Here is a 19,227-nt window from a genome sequence, read left to right as displayed (position 1 = left end):
TTAGTTTTAACTGTCTTAGGTTTTAATGGTCTCATATTGCCTGGGGCAATTATTTTTTAATTTGAAGCCTTGGGAAAATCATAACTTGTCAACTGGTGATCAGCCTACTTCATAAGAGTACCTTTTCAAAAAATTTTTAGAAGCCTTTGAAAAATTTAAACAGCCTAAACATTTGTACTGCTTTTACATTGCCGTAGCAGAAGTGCTGAAAGACAGCACACAAAATTCAGTGGGGATCATTCATTGAGTATTTGTCCTATTATGGATTTAATGCAATCTATTTTTAGAATTAAACATCTATTTCTTTTCCTTTATTAAAAAAATCCCTAGGCTTCTAGAGCCATTTTCATTTTCATACTTAGTAGTTTTTAATTTAGGAATTTTTACAACTAGAAATTCTGTACTGATGGATTTGAACTTTAACAAGCTCAACACCAAGCTAGAATCAAGGAACATGTATTTGTACAGTATAAACAACAGAAGACCAAATTGTGACAAGTTACAGGACACAAGGACATATTACATACATAACATTGGGGAATGCGTTAAGTCTGGAAGTCCCATCCTCAACCTAACCTTTTTTCCTTGTTGGGATTCACACCAAACTGGGACAGTTTGTGAACTTGAGTAGACCTTCCAGAAATCTGTTTTGCATACATTAATGAAGAGTCTCCAGAAAGAACTCAGCCTAAATGATAAGAAGAAATTGAGCATGATGAACTTGAACCAGAAGATTATGCAGGCTTGGAAGGGAAGAGTGGTCCTGAGTAGAGTATTTTCTGTCTCTCAATGCTGTTCTTGCCCAGCTTTTATGCACTCATGCCTGTGTTCTAAGGGAAGAAAAGGCTTTAAGTAAAACCTGAAAGAGCTCTTTTACAAATAAAAGATATTTGTGAAGACTTAATCTAAAGAACAGTAGTTTATCCATTTCTCTAAATAGCTTAAGTTTTAATCTTAGATAATGCCAAACCAAGAAAGTTGGTGGACTAGGTTGTCTTGGTCTCTTTAGAATTATGTTCACTGAATTGCATTTTGGTGTTAACGTTCTCAGCTTTGAGGGACAATGTAAAAAAACTCTCTTAAAGAGGTTATTTTAGTATTTGCCAGTGGGATGATATTGAGGACATGGTATATTCTACCTCTTTATATCCCCTCCTGCCATGAAGCATTATGTAGCTGTCTATATGCCTCAGTGAGGTTTGCCCAGCTGTTACACACATGGCATGCATTCATACATGGATTCAACCTATTAATGGAATGTTTATTGTATGTTTCTGGTCTTGCCATTTTACTTTTTTACCAAGTCATGATTTTTTAAAATGTATTATTTATAATTCTTATAAGCTTACTCAAATTCTTTGGAAAATGAGTTGAATTAAGTTATTAGATGTTCTGAGCAAGTACCATCCTGAGCAAAAGTTTATTTTGTTTGGCTTCCTCCGCCTTTTGTGGGTTCCTGATCTTAATTCCTTCAATAAGATGAAGGTTAGTAAACTACAGCTAGCTTAGCAGGCCACATCCAATCTGCAGCCTGTTTTGGTACAACCCCCAAACAAAGAACAATTTTTACATCTTAAAACGTTCTGGTGGGGGACAAAAAAGAAGAGCATGCTGTAGATTGCATGTGACCCACAAAGCCTAAGGTATTTATTACTCTCTGGTCCTTTAAAGAAAGAATTTGCTGATCTCCCTCTTAGAGGTCAGTGAACCTTGTTCTAAAGGTATAATAGTGGAAAGGAACAGAAAAGGCTATACTGTGATTTTTACCAAAAAATCCAAAATTTATCATGAATAATTGAGGACTGCATAAATATGAACAATTCGCCACAACTGCACAAATCTCAATAACTAAAATTTTGATTGAAGTTTGTATATCTCAGTTATCTGGCAACAGATTGATAGATTACCACGTCTCATACTGGATTGATTAATTTGCTCGATCTGATTTTTCTTTATTTTTTCATGTTGAATTGTAGAATCTTTGAATCCTCTAGGTTAATCAAAACTGGATTGGTTATTTTCTCTTTTGTCCTTTAATCTAAATATTTTCGAATTAATACTTGAAAGTTTTAAAGTATAGTTTTTACAGACTAGAAACTGATTCTTGATGAGTGTAATCACTGGCAAGAGAATCTTTTATATTCTTTAAGTATGTCTGAATGTGATTTACAGCATTTTCACACTGTGTAAATTATAATGAAATCTGTTAAGAGAATCTAACTCTATTTATATCATGATTTCTAATTATAGGTTGAATCATACATATAATCAGCTTTTAAAAGAGACTGAAGTTTTACAAACTGACCATAAAAACTTGAAAAGTCTTCTAAATAGTTCCAGACTGGAACAAACAAGATTAGAAGCTGAATTTTCAAAGTTAAAGGAACAATACCAACAACTGGACATCACATCCACCAAGCTAAATAACCAGTGTGAGGTGAGCTTAATAAGTTTAATTGCTGTTTCCTTCTCTTTAGGTATCAAGACTTGCCTAAAAAGTAAACAATCATATTATAATAATGATAATAGCAGTATATGTTTAGTGGGGTATTTCTAAAAGAATTGGTCAGGGATAATTGAAATTCACAGATCATTCAGAAAAACTTCCTTCTTCATCATTAATTTCAACAATTTTTATTATTAGTTTAAACTTATATGTTCAGATACTTTGAAAAATTAACCCTGTTTAATGAAAAAATGTTTACTGACCACCTGGCATGTATTAGTAAACCAAAAAGGTAAAAATCTCTTTCCTTGTGGAGCTTATATTCTGGTGGAAGGAAGTAGACAATAAACGTAATAAGTAAGTGAAATATATAGTGTTTCAGTATTTCGTTACATATGGCTGTGTAACAATTTACCCCAAAACATGGTGGTATAAAACAGCCATTTATTATGCTCACATATTCTGTGGGTCAGAATTTGGACAGGGACAGTGGGGCCAGTTTGTCTCTGCTCCACTTGCATCTGGGCCCTCAGCTGGAAGATTGAAAGGCTGAGTGCATGTTTGGTGGTTGAGGCTGGCTATCGGCTAGAAGCATCAGTTTCCTCTTCACGTGATCTCTCCCCATGGACTGGTTTGGGCTTTCTCACAACATGGTGAGAACCAGACAGAAGCCATCTCTATGTTAATGATCAAGCCTCAGAAGTCATGCAGCATCATTTCCCCTGCATTCTATTCACGAGGCAGTCAAAGTCCCATCCAGGTTCAAGGGCAAGAGAAATAGACTCAGCCTCTTGATGGTGAATGGCAAGATTCCGGAAGAGCATATGGACTGGAAATACTGCTGTAACCATTTTGAAGATTAGTCTGCAACATATGGTATGTTACAAGATGATAAGTTATGTGCAAGTAAAAACGGAGTAGGGTAAAGGGGGATAAGGACCCCCAAAGTGGATGAGGGAGTATAGGTTGAAATTTTAACTAGGCATCCCTGAACAAAGATTTGAAGATTAATGTATTATTATGTGGATATCTGGGGAAAGAACATTCCAGGCAAACAGCCCACACAGTGAACCTAGGCCAGGGGAATACTGGTATGTTTGAGGAATACTCAAGGAAGCTAGTGTGGCTGGAGTGGAATGAGCAAAGGGGGGAGAGTAGTAGGAGATGAGCTCAGAGATATGCCTGGGCCAGATATGTTGCCTTTATAGGCCATTGTAAAACACTTTTCTGATTAAAACAGGGGAGCCATGGGAGAGTTTTGAACAGAAGTGACATATGCCTTATGTATGCAGTTCTACTCTTAACATAATTCCATGCCTCTTCCCATGATGATTTGATAAAGCGATAAAAGTTTTGAAATAGAAAAAGGATATTGAAAGCCTTAAATAATTCTTAAATTTTATGATTGGTCCCTAAATTGTTAAAGCTTGAGTATAGCTTAACGTCTGAATTTCTTGGAACTTTTAGGAAACCAGCACTTAAGCAAACCCTTAAATGGAATTAGGAATAGACTGCATCAGAAAAGTAATACTTGAAAGCTTTTTGTCTGAAATCACAAACTAATAGAAAAATTTGTTTGAAATCATACATATTTAATTACCCAACAGAGTTCAGAAATTATAGAACATTCATTCTGCCTGTGATTTATAAAAATTTAAATAAAATATAATTGGGGTAATACACTTACAGAGGAACATGACAAAATCAACTTCCCCGGAAACAATAAAATTGGACAGAACTATCAAAAACAACCATTTTAGGGCTCTGGAACTCAAGCAAAGACATACAACAAATTGAGAAGAATTTATTAAAGAAAAACTACTCAGCTTTGGGTAGGAGGTTGTTTGAGGCATTTTATCATGTGACTTCTCCCGTTCTTAGTCCCCTCCTCCCTTTTCTCCATACCTGGTAGTTCAGGCAAGGGGCAAGCCTTGAAAACCAACCACTTTGCTACTGGAGGGGACTGGCTTGATTTGAGCAGAGAACAGGAGAGTTCCACACCCAGGAGGGCTGTCAAAGGCCAACTCTCAGATAGCCTGAGGTTGGAATGTTGGATGTGGCAAGTCACAGACCAGCAAACTACTCAGAAATTTAACGTGGAGATCCAAGGAATGAGACAGCTAGCCATAATTTGTCTTGAAAAGGTCCTACATGTCACTGGTGGTCTAGAAGACTTCTCAGGAGAGATCAGAAAGGGCCTTAACTACCTTATCCCTGGCTGATTGTCCCAACTTGAGTCAAATGCTAACCCTTGGCTAGGGGCTAAGTCATATAATAACATGACTTGGAGGGAGTGGAAAAATGAATCCATAGTGTCGGAGGTTCGTATAGTAGTTAATCTTTGTGGGAAGGGGTGGTAATTGGAAGAGAGCACAACAAGTGTTTCTGGAATACAGTTAATGTGCTGTTTCTTGATCTGGGTGCTCCTTCACACATGAGTTCATTTTGTGATAATTCATTGGGCTGTATATACACTTAAAATTTGTTCTTTTTCCTGTATATATGTTTTATCAGTTGTCTGCTGATGCAGTAATGCTGTATAAGAACCATAGAACCTCAGTGGTAAGGGACAGTAGACATTTATTTTTGCTCATGAGTCTGGGTTAGCTGAGCAGATGTGCTAATCTGCATTGATGTGTGCGCTAAGATCAGTTGATCTTGGTAGGGCTTGCTCCTGTATCTGCAGTTAGCTGGCACGTACCCTGAGAGCTGCCTGGTCTAAGGTGGCCCCAGCTGGTGTAACTTGTCTGTGCCATGTGGTCTCTCATCCTCCAATAGGATTCCAAGAGACTGAGGGGAAGCACATAAGCCTCTTGAGGCCAAGGCTTGGAACTATCACACCATCACTTCTGCCTCCTTCCCTTGTCCAGAGGCATTCCAAATTCAAGAAGAGGGGAAGTAGATTCCACTTCTTGATAGGAAAAGTGAGAAGTCACAGCACAAGAGGGTACAGGGAGGAGCACTGCATTCAATTTTGTAGTGAATCTACCACATATGTTGCATTTCAATTTAACAACATATAGATAAATAAAACAAGTATAGCACAGTATTGGCAGTTGTTAGATCTAGATGGCTATTTATGGATATTCATAGTATTATACTATCTGCTTTATCTTTTTTTTTTTTTCTTGCTTTTTTCCCCTACGTTTAAAAAATATATTCTACAAGTGACACTAAATTTTGACAATCACTACTTTGGGCTCTCTGACTTCTACTGAAACCTCTGGCCTAACTAAGGCATATTTCTAATTTCTATTGACTACAGAGAAGAAGCAGCTCAATCATGCTGGCAGTCTAACTACTAGTAATAATCAGTAGTAATACCACCCATTTATTGATACTAGGTTACCTGACTCCCTTGGATCAAGCCATAAAAATTATACACAAACTGTTAAGGTTTCTTGAAAACAGTGGTTGGGGGAAGAATGAGGTATATTAAGTACCTACTGTGTGCCATAGGCATGACACCACGTACTTTACATATATTATTTAATCCTTGCAACAGTCTTGGGGGGTGGGAGTTGTTATCCTCAATTTATAGGTGGGGTCATTGAGGCTCAGAGAGTTACTAATTTGTTCAGCATTTTATAGCTACTTAAATGGAAGGCCAGAGATAGGAATCTAGCTTTGGACTCTAAGTCAAACAGCTGTAAAGAAAGCAGTGTTTTTGGAACTAGATAATTTATTATATGTTAAACCCAGTGTTTGTGAGAATTAAGAAAACATATGTGTCCAGCACATAACTCAGTACTTTAGCTGTCATTATTACTAAAATAATCACTCATGTTCTAATCAGAGTACAACCATCTGATTGTTCAAATAGCAGAAGACTTAAATCTTTGTGAAGTACTTATATTTTTCAGATGTTTTGGGGGATTTATGTTAAATATAAATGTTGATATTTTAAAAAATAAATGTTTGTGTTTAAACAGTTGCTAAGCCAACTTAAAGGAAATTTAGAAGAGGAAAATCGACATCTACTAGATCAAATTCAGACATTAATGCTACAGAACAGAACACTATTGGAGCAGAATATGGAAAGCAAGGATCTTTTTCATGTTGAACAAAGACAGTACATGTAGGTACCAAATAATCTTGCACTCTGAAATATTACTCATGATTTTATCATTGCCATACCTGGTGGCAGAGAAAATGCAATGCTAATTTTTCTTGATTTTCAACATTATTATTTCGATATATATTTTTTTAATGTTTATGTTCTGGGCTAATAACCAGAAATACTAACATAAAAACACATGGATCCTGCACTTAATGAACTATTAATATAAAGCAAGAAATACAAATAAATTCTGTAATGGAGGTGTGTATAGGAAACCATAGAAATACAGCAAATATAAGGGAAGGAATACCTTAGTCTGCAAGAGAAGGTAGACTTTCTAAAGATGATTGCTTGAGCTGAGACTTAAAGGTTCAGTAGGAGTTTGCCTAAGGAGGCATACCAGGCCAAGAGAGCAGCAAATGCAGAAACAGGAGGTGTGATGAAAGTATATTATTAGTGTGGTATAGGATCTAAAAATTAATTGTTCTTGCTGGAACAAAATTGAGGAAGGAGGAGTAGCAGAGAAGTGGCTAAACACTCAGGAGCCACTTGACAAAGGTTTTCTTTGCCGTACAAAGGACTTGCTGAAAAATTTGATCGGGGAGTAATGTGATCAGATTTGTGCTTTTTGTTTGTTTGTTTGATTGATTGTTTGTTTAAACCACTGATGACATTAGAGTGTAGATTGGAGGTTCTGAGAATAGAGACAAGGAATAAGTTTTAAGAAGGCTGTTGCAATAATCTAATGAAAAATAATTCATAAGCAGTGATAGTTGAAATCAAATATCAATACAAGAGAGATGTGAAAGATAGAATTGACAGAGCTTAATTATTGGTAAGTTGTATCTCTGTTGAGAGTGGAGGAAGCTGGTAAAATCAGAGATTTTGGCCAGGTTAGCTCAGTGGATAGTCTTTGTAATACACCATGATTCACCTTTACTAAATTCTTCTCTTCCTCTTGTTCCCTAAATGAGAAGCACCGTAGTATAATAGAAATAGCACAGATGTTGAAATCAGACAGCTCCTAATTCAAATCCCAGTTCTTCTCATTACTAGTTATGTGACTGTAGACGAGTTACTTCATTTCTTTGATCATTGGTTTCTTTTTCTCTAAAATAGAGATATAACACCTACTTCCAGCATTATCCTAAGGAGTAAATGAAATAATATGTGACTTTCAGGCTTAATGTATATAATGGTGAGCCTCAGGGCACATGTGAAGCCAGGATACACCATACATTTTTTGAAGCGTCGATTTTACTACAAAATTTGGGGCAAGGAACATTATTTTTATGTTAATACACAGGTATATCATGGAGCAAAAGGTAGAGTTTGTGTGAACTTTTAAGGTAAATGTAAATTTCAAAGAAATTTCACATTTGTGGCTGGCCACTTTGGATCTTTAATCCTTTTGGCAGCATGTATGCCTTTACTCTCTGCCATAAGAGGTATTTTAGCTTAAGAAGCAGTGAGTGTATCTAAAATTTTAGCATTTAAGTTTCCTGTCCCTTAAGCAGAGGTATTATCCAACACTTTATCTTCTTAATATTCTGACCTTTGGTGAATAATCCATTTCCAAGGTTTCAGTGATTGTATCTATACAGTTGACTTATAAATATTAGTACCTATTCTGACTTTTTGAATTTAAATTTAAAATATCATCTTACATGTCAGACAGTTCTAGCTGAATGCCTCTGTCACATCGTCCTAGTAGGAGTGACAGTGAATAAGTAGTACTGAGAATTTGGAGGTTCCTGATGATATTTCAGCAGGTAAAAGGAGAAAAGAACTGGGAGGTATAGGCTGTGTGCTATTTGAGCTGTGGTATAACTAATGGCAACAACTGTTCACAAAGTTCTTCTTCCATATAAACTCTCAAATCATTTCCTTCTGTTTCCCACTACCCTAATTCTTCCCTCCCACTCAACTAGGCTACCCCCATTAGCATCCTGAATGCTTTCTTTACCTCCATCCTTTCTGATAATATCCTCTTCCATCATTGAGTTAAGGTATGTAAAGCATAGATTTTATAATGTCACATTGTAATGAAACCTTCAATACTTCTGATTTTCTGTTAAGCGAAATCTAAACGTGAAACTCCCTCACTCCTTATTCTCAGCTCAGCTGTTTAATTTAGCATTCTTATTTTTTGTTTCAGTCTATCTGATATGGCCTTTTTCTTCATGAGGCTTTCCTTGGTCATCCAAGATGGAAATATTTTCCCTTTTATAAGTTCCTTTAGTACTTCCACGGTACTTTTATTTTGTCATCCCTACTATTTTGGATTGTAACAGTCATTTGTGTATACATCTTCTCTCTCCTACTGTACTATAAGCAGAGCTGGGCAACTTACTATTCATCTTTATATACACCTCATGGCTCATGCCTTCCTCACTGTGAATGATTGCTAAATATTTGTTTAATAAATAGTATTCTTTGGCATCACAGTTTTCTTAGAGAGATCATTTTACTTTCATTTCCCTATATAATATATACTGTGAAGAACATAAAAATGAAACTAAGATGTGGTGAAGCTAGTGTATTCATGCATTGCTGGAGGCAGGAAATAATTCTCTACTAGTAAATTAAGCCTAAATAATTCTGCCATAAAGGAAAAAAATCTGTTTGCATGAAGATGTCGTTGTAGGATTATTTATTGTATTTGTAACTGTTAAGCAAGCTATCCAACCTTTAAATTTTTTGCCTATATAAATTATGATAAATCACCCTTCATACCAAAAATGATTTGATATACTAAAGATCCAAGAATAGGGGAATAGTCAGTGTTGATACAATGTTGTTTAATAGCTGTAAAAAGATGTTGAGAGAATTCTTTTGTCATGATGATATTGTAATATGGAAGATTTTCTTCAAACAAAAATCCTATTGAAGAATTGAAACTTTAAGTCCTATGTCCTTTTATTTAAGTAAGTCATAAATTTAAAGAAAATGAGAAACTTAGAAAAAACTCCATTGTTACTACCTACTAAATTCTTAGTTGTCAACTGTGGTATCTGTATTTCTTTATGTTTTGGGGAGAAGTTAGATCTTAGTCCCCAAATAATATCATTCATAACTGTACAAAATATGATGCATGTCCTTTTATTTTAATAGTGATAAGTTAAATGAATTAAGACGACAAAAGGAGAAACTAGAAGAGAAAATTATGGATCAATACAAATTTTATGACCCATCTCCTCCTAGAAGGTACTGTTAACCAGGTTTATTTTCATTTTTATTTAAAAAAAAAAAACAAAACTGAGAAGCTTCTGATTTCGAGAAGGACTCATATGTTGAATGTTAGACTGATAAGAATCTTTTAAAATTGTTTTTTAGGAGAGGCAACTGGATTACTCTAAAAATGAGAAAATTGATAAAGTCTAAGAAAGACATTAATCGGGAGCGTCAGAAATCACTAACATTAACACCAACCCGCTCAGACTCCAGTGAAGGATTTCTTCAACTCCCCCATCAAGATAGTCAAGATAGTTCTTCAGTAGGTTCAAACTCTTTAGAAGATGGCCAAACTCTGGGGACCAAGAAAAGCAGCAGTGAGTGCTTAAACTCTTTAAACATTTGTGATCTCTAGTACTGATTTAGAATCCTTACTGAAGATTTCTTTTAAATAGCTTCCACAGTCCTTTGGGGTAATAGTCGATGAATGTGTTTCTTTTTAACTCCATATCATCTTAAAATTCATTGCCTACTGCAATACTGCATAACCACATGATTTTCTATATTGTGTATTTAGAGAAATACCATACACAGAGATACCATCATTTGGCCAGGGAGGTAAAATAGTACAGAAAGACCAGTGAAATGAGAGCCAGTATACCTCTGCCACTTGCCAGTTCTGTTAACATGGGCAAGCCTTTTACCTTTGTGTCATACTTCACAGGGCAATTTTGAGGAGCAACTGAGAAATATTTATAAGAGCTCATTTTTGAAATTATTTATAACTTAATAGTAAGGCTTTTTATAATGACGTCTTACTCATACTTTGATGCTGTCAAGTTGGAGAAAAGTTACATTGTGGGGAAGCAAAGAAAAATCGCTATGAATTTGAAGAGAATGTTATTCAATGATTTAGAAATAGTTGAAGGTTATAAAAGTTATTGAGGGATTGTTTGGTAAAGGTTCAATGAAAATACAGATGTAAGTTTGCGCATAAACTTGCAATTTAACTTTTTAAATTACAAATGTAGAAGTATAATATCATAACGTGCCCTATACAATTAATACTCTCTTGATTTCATTTTTAGTGCACTTTGCTAAACATCAAGAGCAAAATAAAAGCCTAAAAAAGTGTATTTTAAGGGAAAGAAAAGAATCCAGTGGTAGGCCCTTTGAAGATATACAAGAATTTGACTACTAGCAATGTTCTTATAAAATATGTAAACAGGATACTATGAATCCACTCACACTATAACCAGAATCACTAAATTTAAAAGTATATGTATGTATATATGTTTACACATATATAAACATATATACATATAGTAAACTATATATGTGTATATGTGTATGTGTGTATATATATATATATGAATTTCAGTACTATTCTTCTGAAGTATAGTATAGGCAAAAACAGCTACTACTTCCCCCAGGGGTAGACGCTCCATATGGGCAGCTCTCAAAACACTCAAAAAACTATATAGACGTTGTTTTGTCCTCAGGGGAATTATCTCTGAAAAAAACAGTATTTTAGAGTGTAGGAGATTAGACATTCATTATAGGCTATATTTCAGAATGCAACTATAGCACCCTGTAAACTAGAATCCACAAGTAAGCAACAAAAAAATCATACACATACCTGAGTACATATTCATACATACATACATACATATGTACAAGTGTGTGTGTGTATAAGAAAGTGGTTTAATTCTATATATCCATATAAGATTAGTCTTGTCAGTCAAATCTACATGAAACCTGTGAGTATGGTAGAGAGATCATCAAGTTTTCCTTAAAAAGGTGCCAGATGATTCAATTTTATCTGCTACCTTTGGATATAAAATATCTGACATCATATTTAATGAGAAATGGTCATGGGTATACTTAATTTTTTTAATTAAAGGAAGATATTTCAATTCTGATATGAAAATATACAAAAGAAAGGCACAGTCTTTTTTGAGGTAATCTTGTTTGTTTTAAATATAAATCTGTCATTCCTTCATACTCTCTGCTGAAACATCCAGAGTAAGAATCAGAAGGAAGTAATATTCTCCTTTCCATCAGTTGTTCAGTTTTAGAATTTTAAAAATAAACACAAAACCCAACCATTCTAATGTTCCCTTAATTTCAATATATAGTTTGGGAAGAGAACATTGTATATCTACAAACTAATTGCCATAAGAAGGATCACATTCCACCACTGGCAAATTTAAAACTCCTTTTATCCTGTCCATTTTGGATGAGTGCCTGTCTGTCAGTAAAGCAGTCTATGGAAAACAGTTGAAAACAGGAAAAGAAAGTATCTGAACAAGACAACGTGTGCATGCTGCAACCATTCAGCTTTGTTTTAGCTAAATGTCCATTTTTACATTGCTTTCAGTTCATTTCTTTTTAATCATTGAAAACAGCTGTGTTTACCAAGCTAGAAATGAAATAAAAGCTTAAATGAATCATGACTATTCTTAATAGCAATCAAATATAAGTTAAAAAGCTGTATGTTCTTGCATTCTCCTTAATGAGTGATACTCGTCAGTTTGTCAGAAGAGCTTTTTATTATTTATAAGATGACAGCAAACCCTGAGAAACAGCATAGTTATTAAGGCTGTGTACAGTATGCTTTTAAATCTTGATGTGAGTTTTTCCCCTAGCTCTTAAATTGCAGTTCCAAAAAGGTGTAACAGTTTTTCGTATTAAAATCTTCTTAAAGTGTAGCTTAAGAATGTTAGTGACTCTAGTGAACATTTTAATTTTTATGTTAATGACTCCTACTGTAGTATAACCCTAATTTTCCTTCATATAATTTTCCTGCATAGTGCTACCTTTGATTTTTTTTAATAACCCCAAAAGCCCTTTAAAATATCTAAAAATGTTATAAATACATATTTTTCTGTCATTTTTGCTTGCTTTAGGTTACCTCTTTATCTTTTAGGCTTATCAAAGCTTAAAAGCTACTATCAAAATACTGTTTTTTCTTTCTCCCAGCCAACCTTTTGCAAAATGAAATTAATATAATTGTCATCTTTTGAAAGACTTCTCTTAGAAGAGTATATATTTCTGTGGTGCTGCTGAATAATGCACCAGAATTCAGTTTAAACCAAGAAGTAATTCCCTATTTTCTTTTTTAAAGTTTAAGGAAATAATGAAAGTTTTTTTAAGTTTCTTTAGATTATTTTAAACATCCCCTAGTTTTTGCTGAGGCATTTTACCTAATGCTTGTACTAAAAATGTACAGGATGTACATTTTTCTGAATTACTTTTTTTCCAAAATAAAATCTTATAATTTAAAAAGTTAAAGAAAATAGAGGACTGAAAGCCTTCTACATTTTCGTCATGTGTACTCTGTGATCCACCAATAATGGCCCTAATAATAAAGGTGTATCTTTACAACTTAACTAGGAAAATTGTTCCTTCTGTAAGTAGTTCTAATCAGTTCCTATATTTCTAGGACTTTAGTCAATCCAAGCTTTCAAAGTATATGTTTCTCATCATTGTCTTCAGTGCTTTTTCAAGTATTTTAAAGTATCAAAGTACATATTTCATATTTCATTATCACTCAGCAGCATGAGAATAATAGCTTTAGTATAGTTTACATAGCTGAAGCTCAGACATTCATTTCTGTCCTTAATTTCAACATTTAACTCCCATCTGTTCTTCTCCCTTTTTTCTTTCATTTTTCTGTTTCTGTTTTTCCTCATGCTCTGACATTAAAGTGGTTGCACTGAAAAGACTGCCCTTTTTGAGGAACAGACCGAAGGATAAAGACAAAATGAAGGCCTGCTACCGTCGTTCCATGTGTAAGACTTTATGACAGTTCAGCTTCTTTCAAATGACTACACTGGCTTCCATTACTAATTTTTCACTAACCATTCTTTGGACTGTGCCAATTTTCTTATTTTGCAAAGTGCAGTCTTCCTGTAATACAAGGAGCTGGAAGAATATTTTTTTTCATAACTGGCACTGAATTTGCATTATATGTATGTTCACTTATACATATACATGCATATGTTTAGTCATACATGTAATATACTTGGAAATTTCCAGTACTTTCTAAAAGTTGGCAGAAAAAAACCTTTAATTTTATATGCCATAGAGATTTCTTCCCAAAGAAATTTACTTAAAGAAAATATAACAAAACCTTTAGCATTAGGTATTTAATTTCTTAATGAACTAGGATTAAATAAATAAATAAATAAAATGGCCTGTAACCCTTGAGAATGTTTGTCATTCTTTATATAATAATACTCTGGTTTTTCTTTTTTTAAGTGGAATAGGTAAATACATAATCATATTAAATGTCTGTCACTTTGGATATCCTCTCTTTCAGGTTTTTATTGAATGTTTACTTATTTGATTCATAAAATGAATAATTTCTTCAGTAATCTGCTCTGACCAAGGACTCTATCATTTTCAGTAGTGATGCTGTAAAGAACTGCTCTCCATATTACCTTTATTCATGCCATTTTTGTCACCACAGAACCACATTATGAAGGCTTCTAATTATATTGTACATCACTGCTCAAAAGCATGGCAGTTGTACAGAGTAAATTTCCTTTTCCTATCTTTAAAGGGGGTGGAGGGTGATAAAAACATTTATTGAAGTTTATCAGCCTTCGGCCTACTCATTTCATTCAGCTGAATGCATGTCATAATTCAAATGACCTTGTGGTTAGTTTTTTATTTCACTTGCATTAATCCATAGACAAAAGTCATATCATTTATAATACAAAATAGAAATAAGAGCAAATACATTAACCATGCTGATTCATTTGCTTTCATTTGCATCCCAGCCATGAATGACCTGGTGCAGTCCATGGTCCTAGCAGGAGGACAGTGGACAGGTAGTACTGAGAATTTGGAGGTTCCTGATGATATTTCAACGGGTAAAAGGAGAAAAGAATTGGGAGCTATGGCCTTCTCTACTACAGCCATCAACTTTTCAACTGTCAACTCTTCTACAGGCTTCAGATCCAAGCAGTTGGTTAATAATAAAGGTATAGGCCGTCTGCTATTTGCGCTGTGGTGTTAACTGTTGGCAACAGGAATTTTAATTTGACTTTGCCATGTTTACTTTTTTGACAGCAGCAACCTGAAATAATGATCAAAACAATCTGGATTTGATCTGAGGGAATTTTCAAATCATTTTAAAAATTTAAAACATCGTACAAATAACTAAAATCTTTTCCTAGGCCTTTCATAATAAACAGATAATGAACTAACAAGAAATGGAAAAGTAAACCAAGTAAAAGAATGAGAAAAGGAGAGAGTGATAGAAGCTTTAAAAAAAAAACACAAAAAAAACCTAGAAACACTATAGCATCACAGAGAACCATATAGAGCAACCCAGGCTCTTGCTTTGCTTTGCAGGGTCACAGGCAGATTGTTTCCGTGCTTCTGGTGTTTTCCCTAAGCAAGTCAACTCTCATCAGAGCTATTCTGTTTCTTACTCCTATTCGTTTCTGATTGAATCTATGAAATATGTTAAATCAAGATGTATTATACATGGTTGAAAAAGAATTTCCATATTCTGCATAAATAAAATTTTATAATTTTTTTGTTAAAAATATTTTTATATTCATTTTGCTATTTTATGTAGATACTACATCCTTTGAAGACGTAAGTCCACAAGGTATTAGTGATGATTCTAGTACGGGATCAAGAGTTCATGGTAAGATATGAACTTTATTTAGAGAGTACATATTACATACAGAATGAGAATGCTAAGACTCTTGCATTGACCTGCTGAATGTGGCACTGCCAGCAAGCATGTTTTCTCTAACCTGCATCTCATAGCTACCTCTGCTATTTCTTCAAACCTACTACCCCCTTTTGCCTTTTTTAAGGTTATTATTTCATCCAAATTGACTCTGTTTTCATCAAGGTCATTTATAAAGTATGCCTGCACAATGCTCAAAGGTAATTTTGTTGCCATTTTGGCATAAGGTTAAAGTGATGAGATACATTTTATGTTTGGTTTTAAAAATATTCACTTTGGCAAAGGACAAACTCTAAGAAACCACATTTTCTGCTATGTTGAGCATTTCAGAGTTTTTAGTTTCTATCTGGAAAGTCATATCTTACCAAACTAAATTAACAAGTAGTGGATAACGGAATTTCACATGTAAAGGAATATGTTAAAGGAATTTCATATGTAAGCAGGACTTTAAGAAGTAGGATAGGGCCATGTTAACTGTGCAATTGTTTCCCTTGTATGGATAGGAATACAGGACATTAACTGTGCAGATGCTCATATTCCTCCTGTTCGTGGCATCTCTGCAATGTGCAGGGTCCCTTGTCTGATCTGTTGTAAGTGACCTAATCACCAGCTTTCTTTTTGGGGGGGCATGTCATTCTGTTCAACTAAAACAGTCCTGGTATCCATCTAGAAATCCATTTCCAAATCTAATTATGCACTTTTATCTTCTTTTCTTTGAATCTCAGCTATTGTCTGAGAAGTGTCCTGTTCTCAACTGTTTAACTGAACTATCTGGAAATGCCTTTGCTCTCTAATCTGTAAGATTCAACTCTCTGTGGGCATGCTCAGCCTGTGAAAGTATGCATGATTGCTTCCTCAAAGCATTCTGTAATCAGAATGTAAAGTTCATTGTCTTCAGCTGGAAGTTTTATCACTGTCTCCTGATTTTTTCATTTAGCTTCGAGACCAGCCAGCCTTGATAGTGGCAGAACATCCACTAGCAATAGCAATAATAATGCTTCACTCCATGAAGTCAAAGGTATGCTGTAGGTAAATTTATTAATATGCTCCATCCATTTCCAGATTTAAAAGTGGGAGATTGATGAAGTTTCTGGGGTAAAGTATGAAATCCAAATCATTCTATGTTTGGAACATAGTTCCTTGGAATATTTTATACTTTTCACATTGCAATACAAATGTATTTCAATGTGTACAAATGTAAAAACAGGAGCAGTTATTTTAGTTTCCATTTTTCATCCTCACAGATAAAATCTTTTTCTTGTAATCTTTATATTTCAAAATATCTATAGGTTCTTATTTTACTTACATTTTGTCTTTGTCATGAAAGTGGTTGTCCTTAACTTTCTCATGATACATGTACATTGAACTCACAGAAGGTGTTTTAGAAATACTTTTAGCTTTTCTTATCCACGAAATAAGGAGGAATATATTCTTTTAATTTGAAAAGACAATTGTGTGTGTGTATGTGTGTGTGTAAGTGTAACAAGAGCCAAATGGGTACATAGAGTTCATATAAAGAATTAGTTCAAGATATCTTTTTCCTCAATTTTTTAATATGCATTCCAAGGTGAAATTTTTATGTAAATGTCTGGAAGTATTGACTAACACCTTTTTCCTTAAAGGTATACTGCTTACTCAGATTCTGGAATTATTTAATAGATTATAAAGGTTTGTGAAAGTAGTTATTCTCTACAGTCCAGAATTGTTAAATTATAATGAGTGCATTTGTTCTGTTGCTTTTTCATATTATAAAATCATTTTGTCTCAGTTGTGATTATATTTTATTATTAATGCTTTGACTTTGTTGCAATGATCTGAAAAATCTGATTTCAAGGAGGGATTATTTTTTCATTTTTTATAATCATGTTTTTATATCCTGTAGAAAAATATAGTCTGAAATGTAAATAAGTCTTTTCTGATTTGAAAATTCAAGAAAATCTTTTTCCTGTAAAATGTTACATAGCTTGAGCCAAAATCTTTCCTGACCCATTTTATTCTCTGTGATTAGGAAACCATGGAAAGTTGCATTTTCTATCTTAATGCTGTATCTACACAGTTTGCAGTGGATCAAAATGAATAAGCACTCTTAAGGAATAGCATAAACTTTAGGGAGCTTTTTTCCAGAACTAGTAATTTGCATTCTGTATAGTTGTTCAGCCTCAACCGAGTCTTTGAAAGCTGTATAGCCACCATACCAACAGTGGAAAGCAGGGAGAATCAGGGAGAATCATTCAGCAGAATGATTCAGACATTAAAGAATAAAATACTACATACTTAATTTTATATTTTTACTGGAATTTTCTAAGTAATTACATCATGTCTCCATTTGACTTTCCTTAGATGCTTGCTGTTTAAATTTTTAAAATATTTCTTTAAGATTATTCATTTAGGATCAACAAATAAGCCTTCAAATAAGGAATACAGACCTCATAGAAAGTCAAAGAATTAGAATTTTTAGCATTTAGAAGAGTTTTTGGTTTTAACATTCTCAAATAATTTAAAATTCATATAATCATGTTTTGTTTTAAATTGTGAGGTGTTTTACAATTATTTGAACCTGACTTTTAAAAAATGTATTATTTCCTTGTTTATTCATTCATTTACTCATCAAATGTATTGAGTGCCTGCTTTATATGTTTAGGTTGTGGGTATGGTGGTGATGGCAAGTCTTTGCCCTTGTGGAGCTTATAATATTTGTCAACTTGACAAATAAGGAAGCACGCTATGGTAGACATTTGTTAGACTGATGGGAGATTAACATGGTTTACTAAGCATTTCTGAATAAAGCTTTGAAAGTCAGTTTGGCTATTCGTAAGAATCCAGTCAACAGATGTCAGTACTTACATAGTTTTAATCTCATTTCTATTATTGAACTCTTAACACACCATTTACTCCAAAAGCAGGTGCAGTTAATATCCAAAGCAGGCCACAAAGCCACAGCAGTGGAGAATTTAGCCTGCTTCATGAGCATGAGGCGTGGTCCAGCAGTGGTAGCAGTCCAATCCAATACTTGAAAAGACAGCCCAAATCAAGTCCAGTGCTCCAGCACAAAACACTAGAGAGTCGAGCACATCACAAGGTCAAAACTGGTTCCCCTGGAAGTGAAGTTGTTACTCTACAACAGTTTTTGGAAGAAAGCAACAAGCTTACCTCAATACAGGTTAGTTTTATCTATGGTGACCTTAATTTAGATGGACACTACAAGTTAAATTTCTATGGTTGAACTTTAGAGCTTTTTTTTTTTAAGGAGGGTTTAGAGACATTAGCAATTTTTTTATTGCACAGTCTAATGTATCAGGAAAGTAAAAGCATGGCTGTATTCACTAATCTGCTTTGATTTTTTTTTTTTAAACAGATAAAGCCCTCAAGTCAAGAGAATCTTTTAGATGAAGTAATGAAAAGTTTGTCTGTCTCTTCTGACTTTTTGGGAAAAAACAAACCAGTTAGCTGTGGTCTGGCCAGGTCAGTAAGTGGAAAAACTGTAGGAGACTTCTATGATAGACGGACAACTAAGCCTGAACAATTTGTGAGACCTGGTCCTCAAAAGACTGAAGATACCTATTTCATTAGTTCTTCAGGAAAGCCTACACTAGGCACTCAAGGAAAGATAAAAGTAGTAAAAGAAACTTCTCTGTCACGACAATCAAAAGATAGTAATCCCTATGCCACTTTACCTCGTGCAAGCAGTGTGATCTCTACTGCTGAAGGAACTACTCGAAGGACAAGCATCCATGACTTTTTGACCAAGGACAGTAGACTACCTATGTCAGTTGATTCACCACCAGCTACTGCTGATAGCAGCATCACTGCAACATCTAGTGAGTACCGTTTACA

At 34.3% G+C, this 19,227-nt stretch overlaps 1 protein-coding gene across 1 annotated transcript in view; it reads left to right on the top strand.

Annotated features, from left to right (window-relative positions):
* The window catches only part of CCDC88A (coiled-coil domain containing 88A), a 122,887-nt gene that overhangs the window by 98,617 nt on the left and 5,043 nt on the right, over window positions 1-19,227 (top strand). Inside the window, exons 22-31 of the mRNA XM_061168685.1 lie at window positions 2,251-2,437; window positions 6,379-6,524; window positions 9,621-9,713; window positions 9,843-10,057; window positions 13,391-13,474; window positions 14,468-14,671; window positions 15,274-15,345; window positions 16,331-16,411; window positions 18,294-18,553; window positions 18,749-19,211. Coding sequence (XP_061024668.1) covers window positions 2,251-2,437; window positions 6,379-6,524; window positions 9,621-9,713; window positions 9,843-10,057; window positions 13,391-13,474; window positions 14,468-14,671; window positions 15,274-15,345; window positions 16,331-16,411; window positions 18,294-18,553; window positions 18,749-19,211 — 1,805 coding nt within the window. The remainder of the gene's footprint in view (window positions 1-2,250; window positions 2,438-6,378; window positions 6,525-9,620; window positions 9,714-9,842; window positions 10,058-13,390; window positions 13,475-14,467; window positions 14,672-15,273; window positions 15,346-16,330; window positions 16,412-18,293; window positions 18,554-18,748; window positions 19,212-19,227) is intronic.

This window comes from Eubalaena glacialis, chromosome 14, assembly GCF_028564815.1.
Source record: "Eubalaena glacialis isolate mEubGla1 chromosome 14, mEubGla1.1.hap2.+ XY, whole genome shotgun sequence".
NCBI classification, from domain to species: Eukaryota; Metazoa; Chordata; class Mammalia; order Artiodactyla; family Balaenidae; genus Eubalaena; species Eubalaena glacialis.
This window is presented reverse-complemented; position numbering and strand designations above follow the sequence as displayed.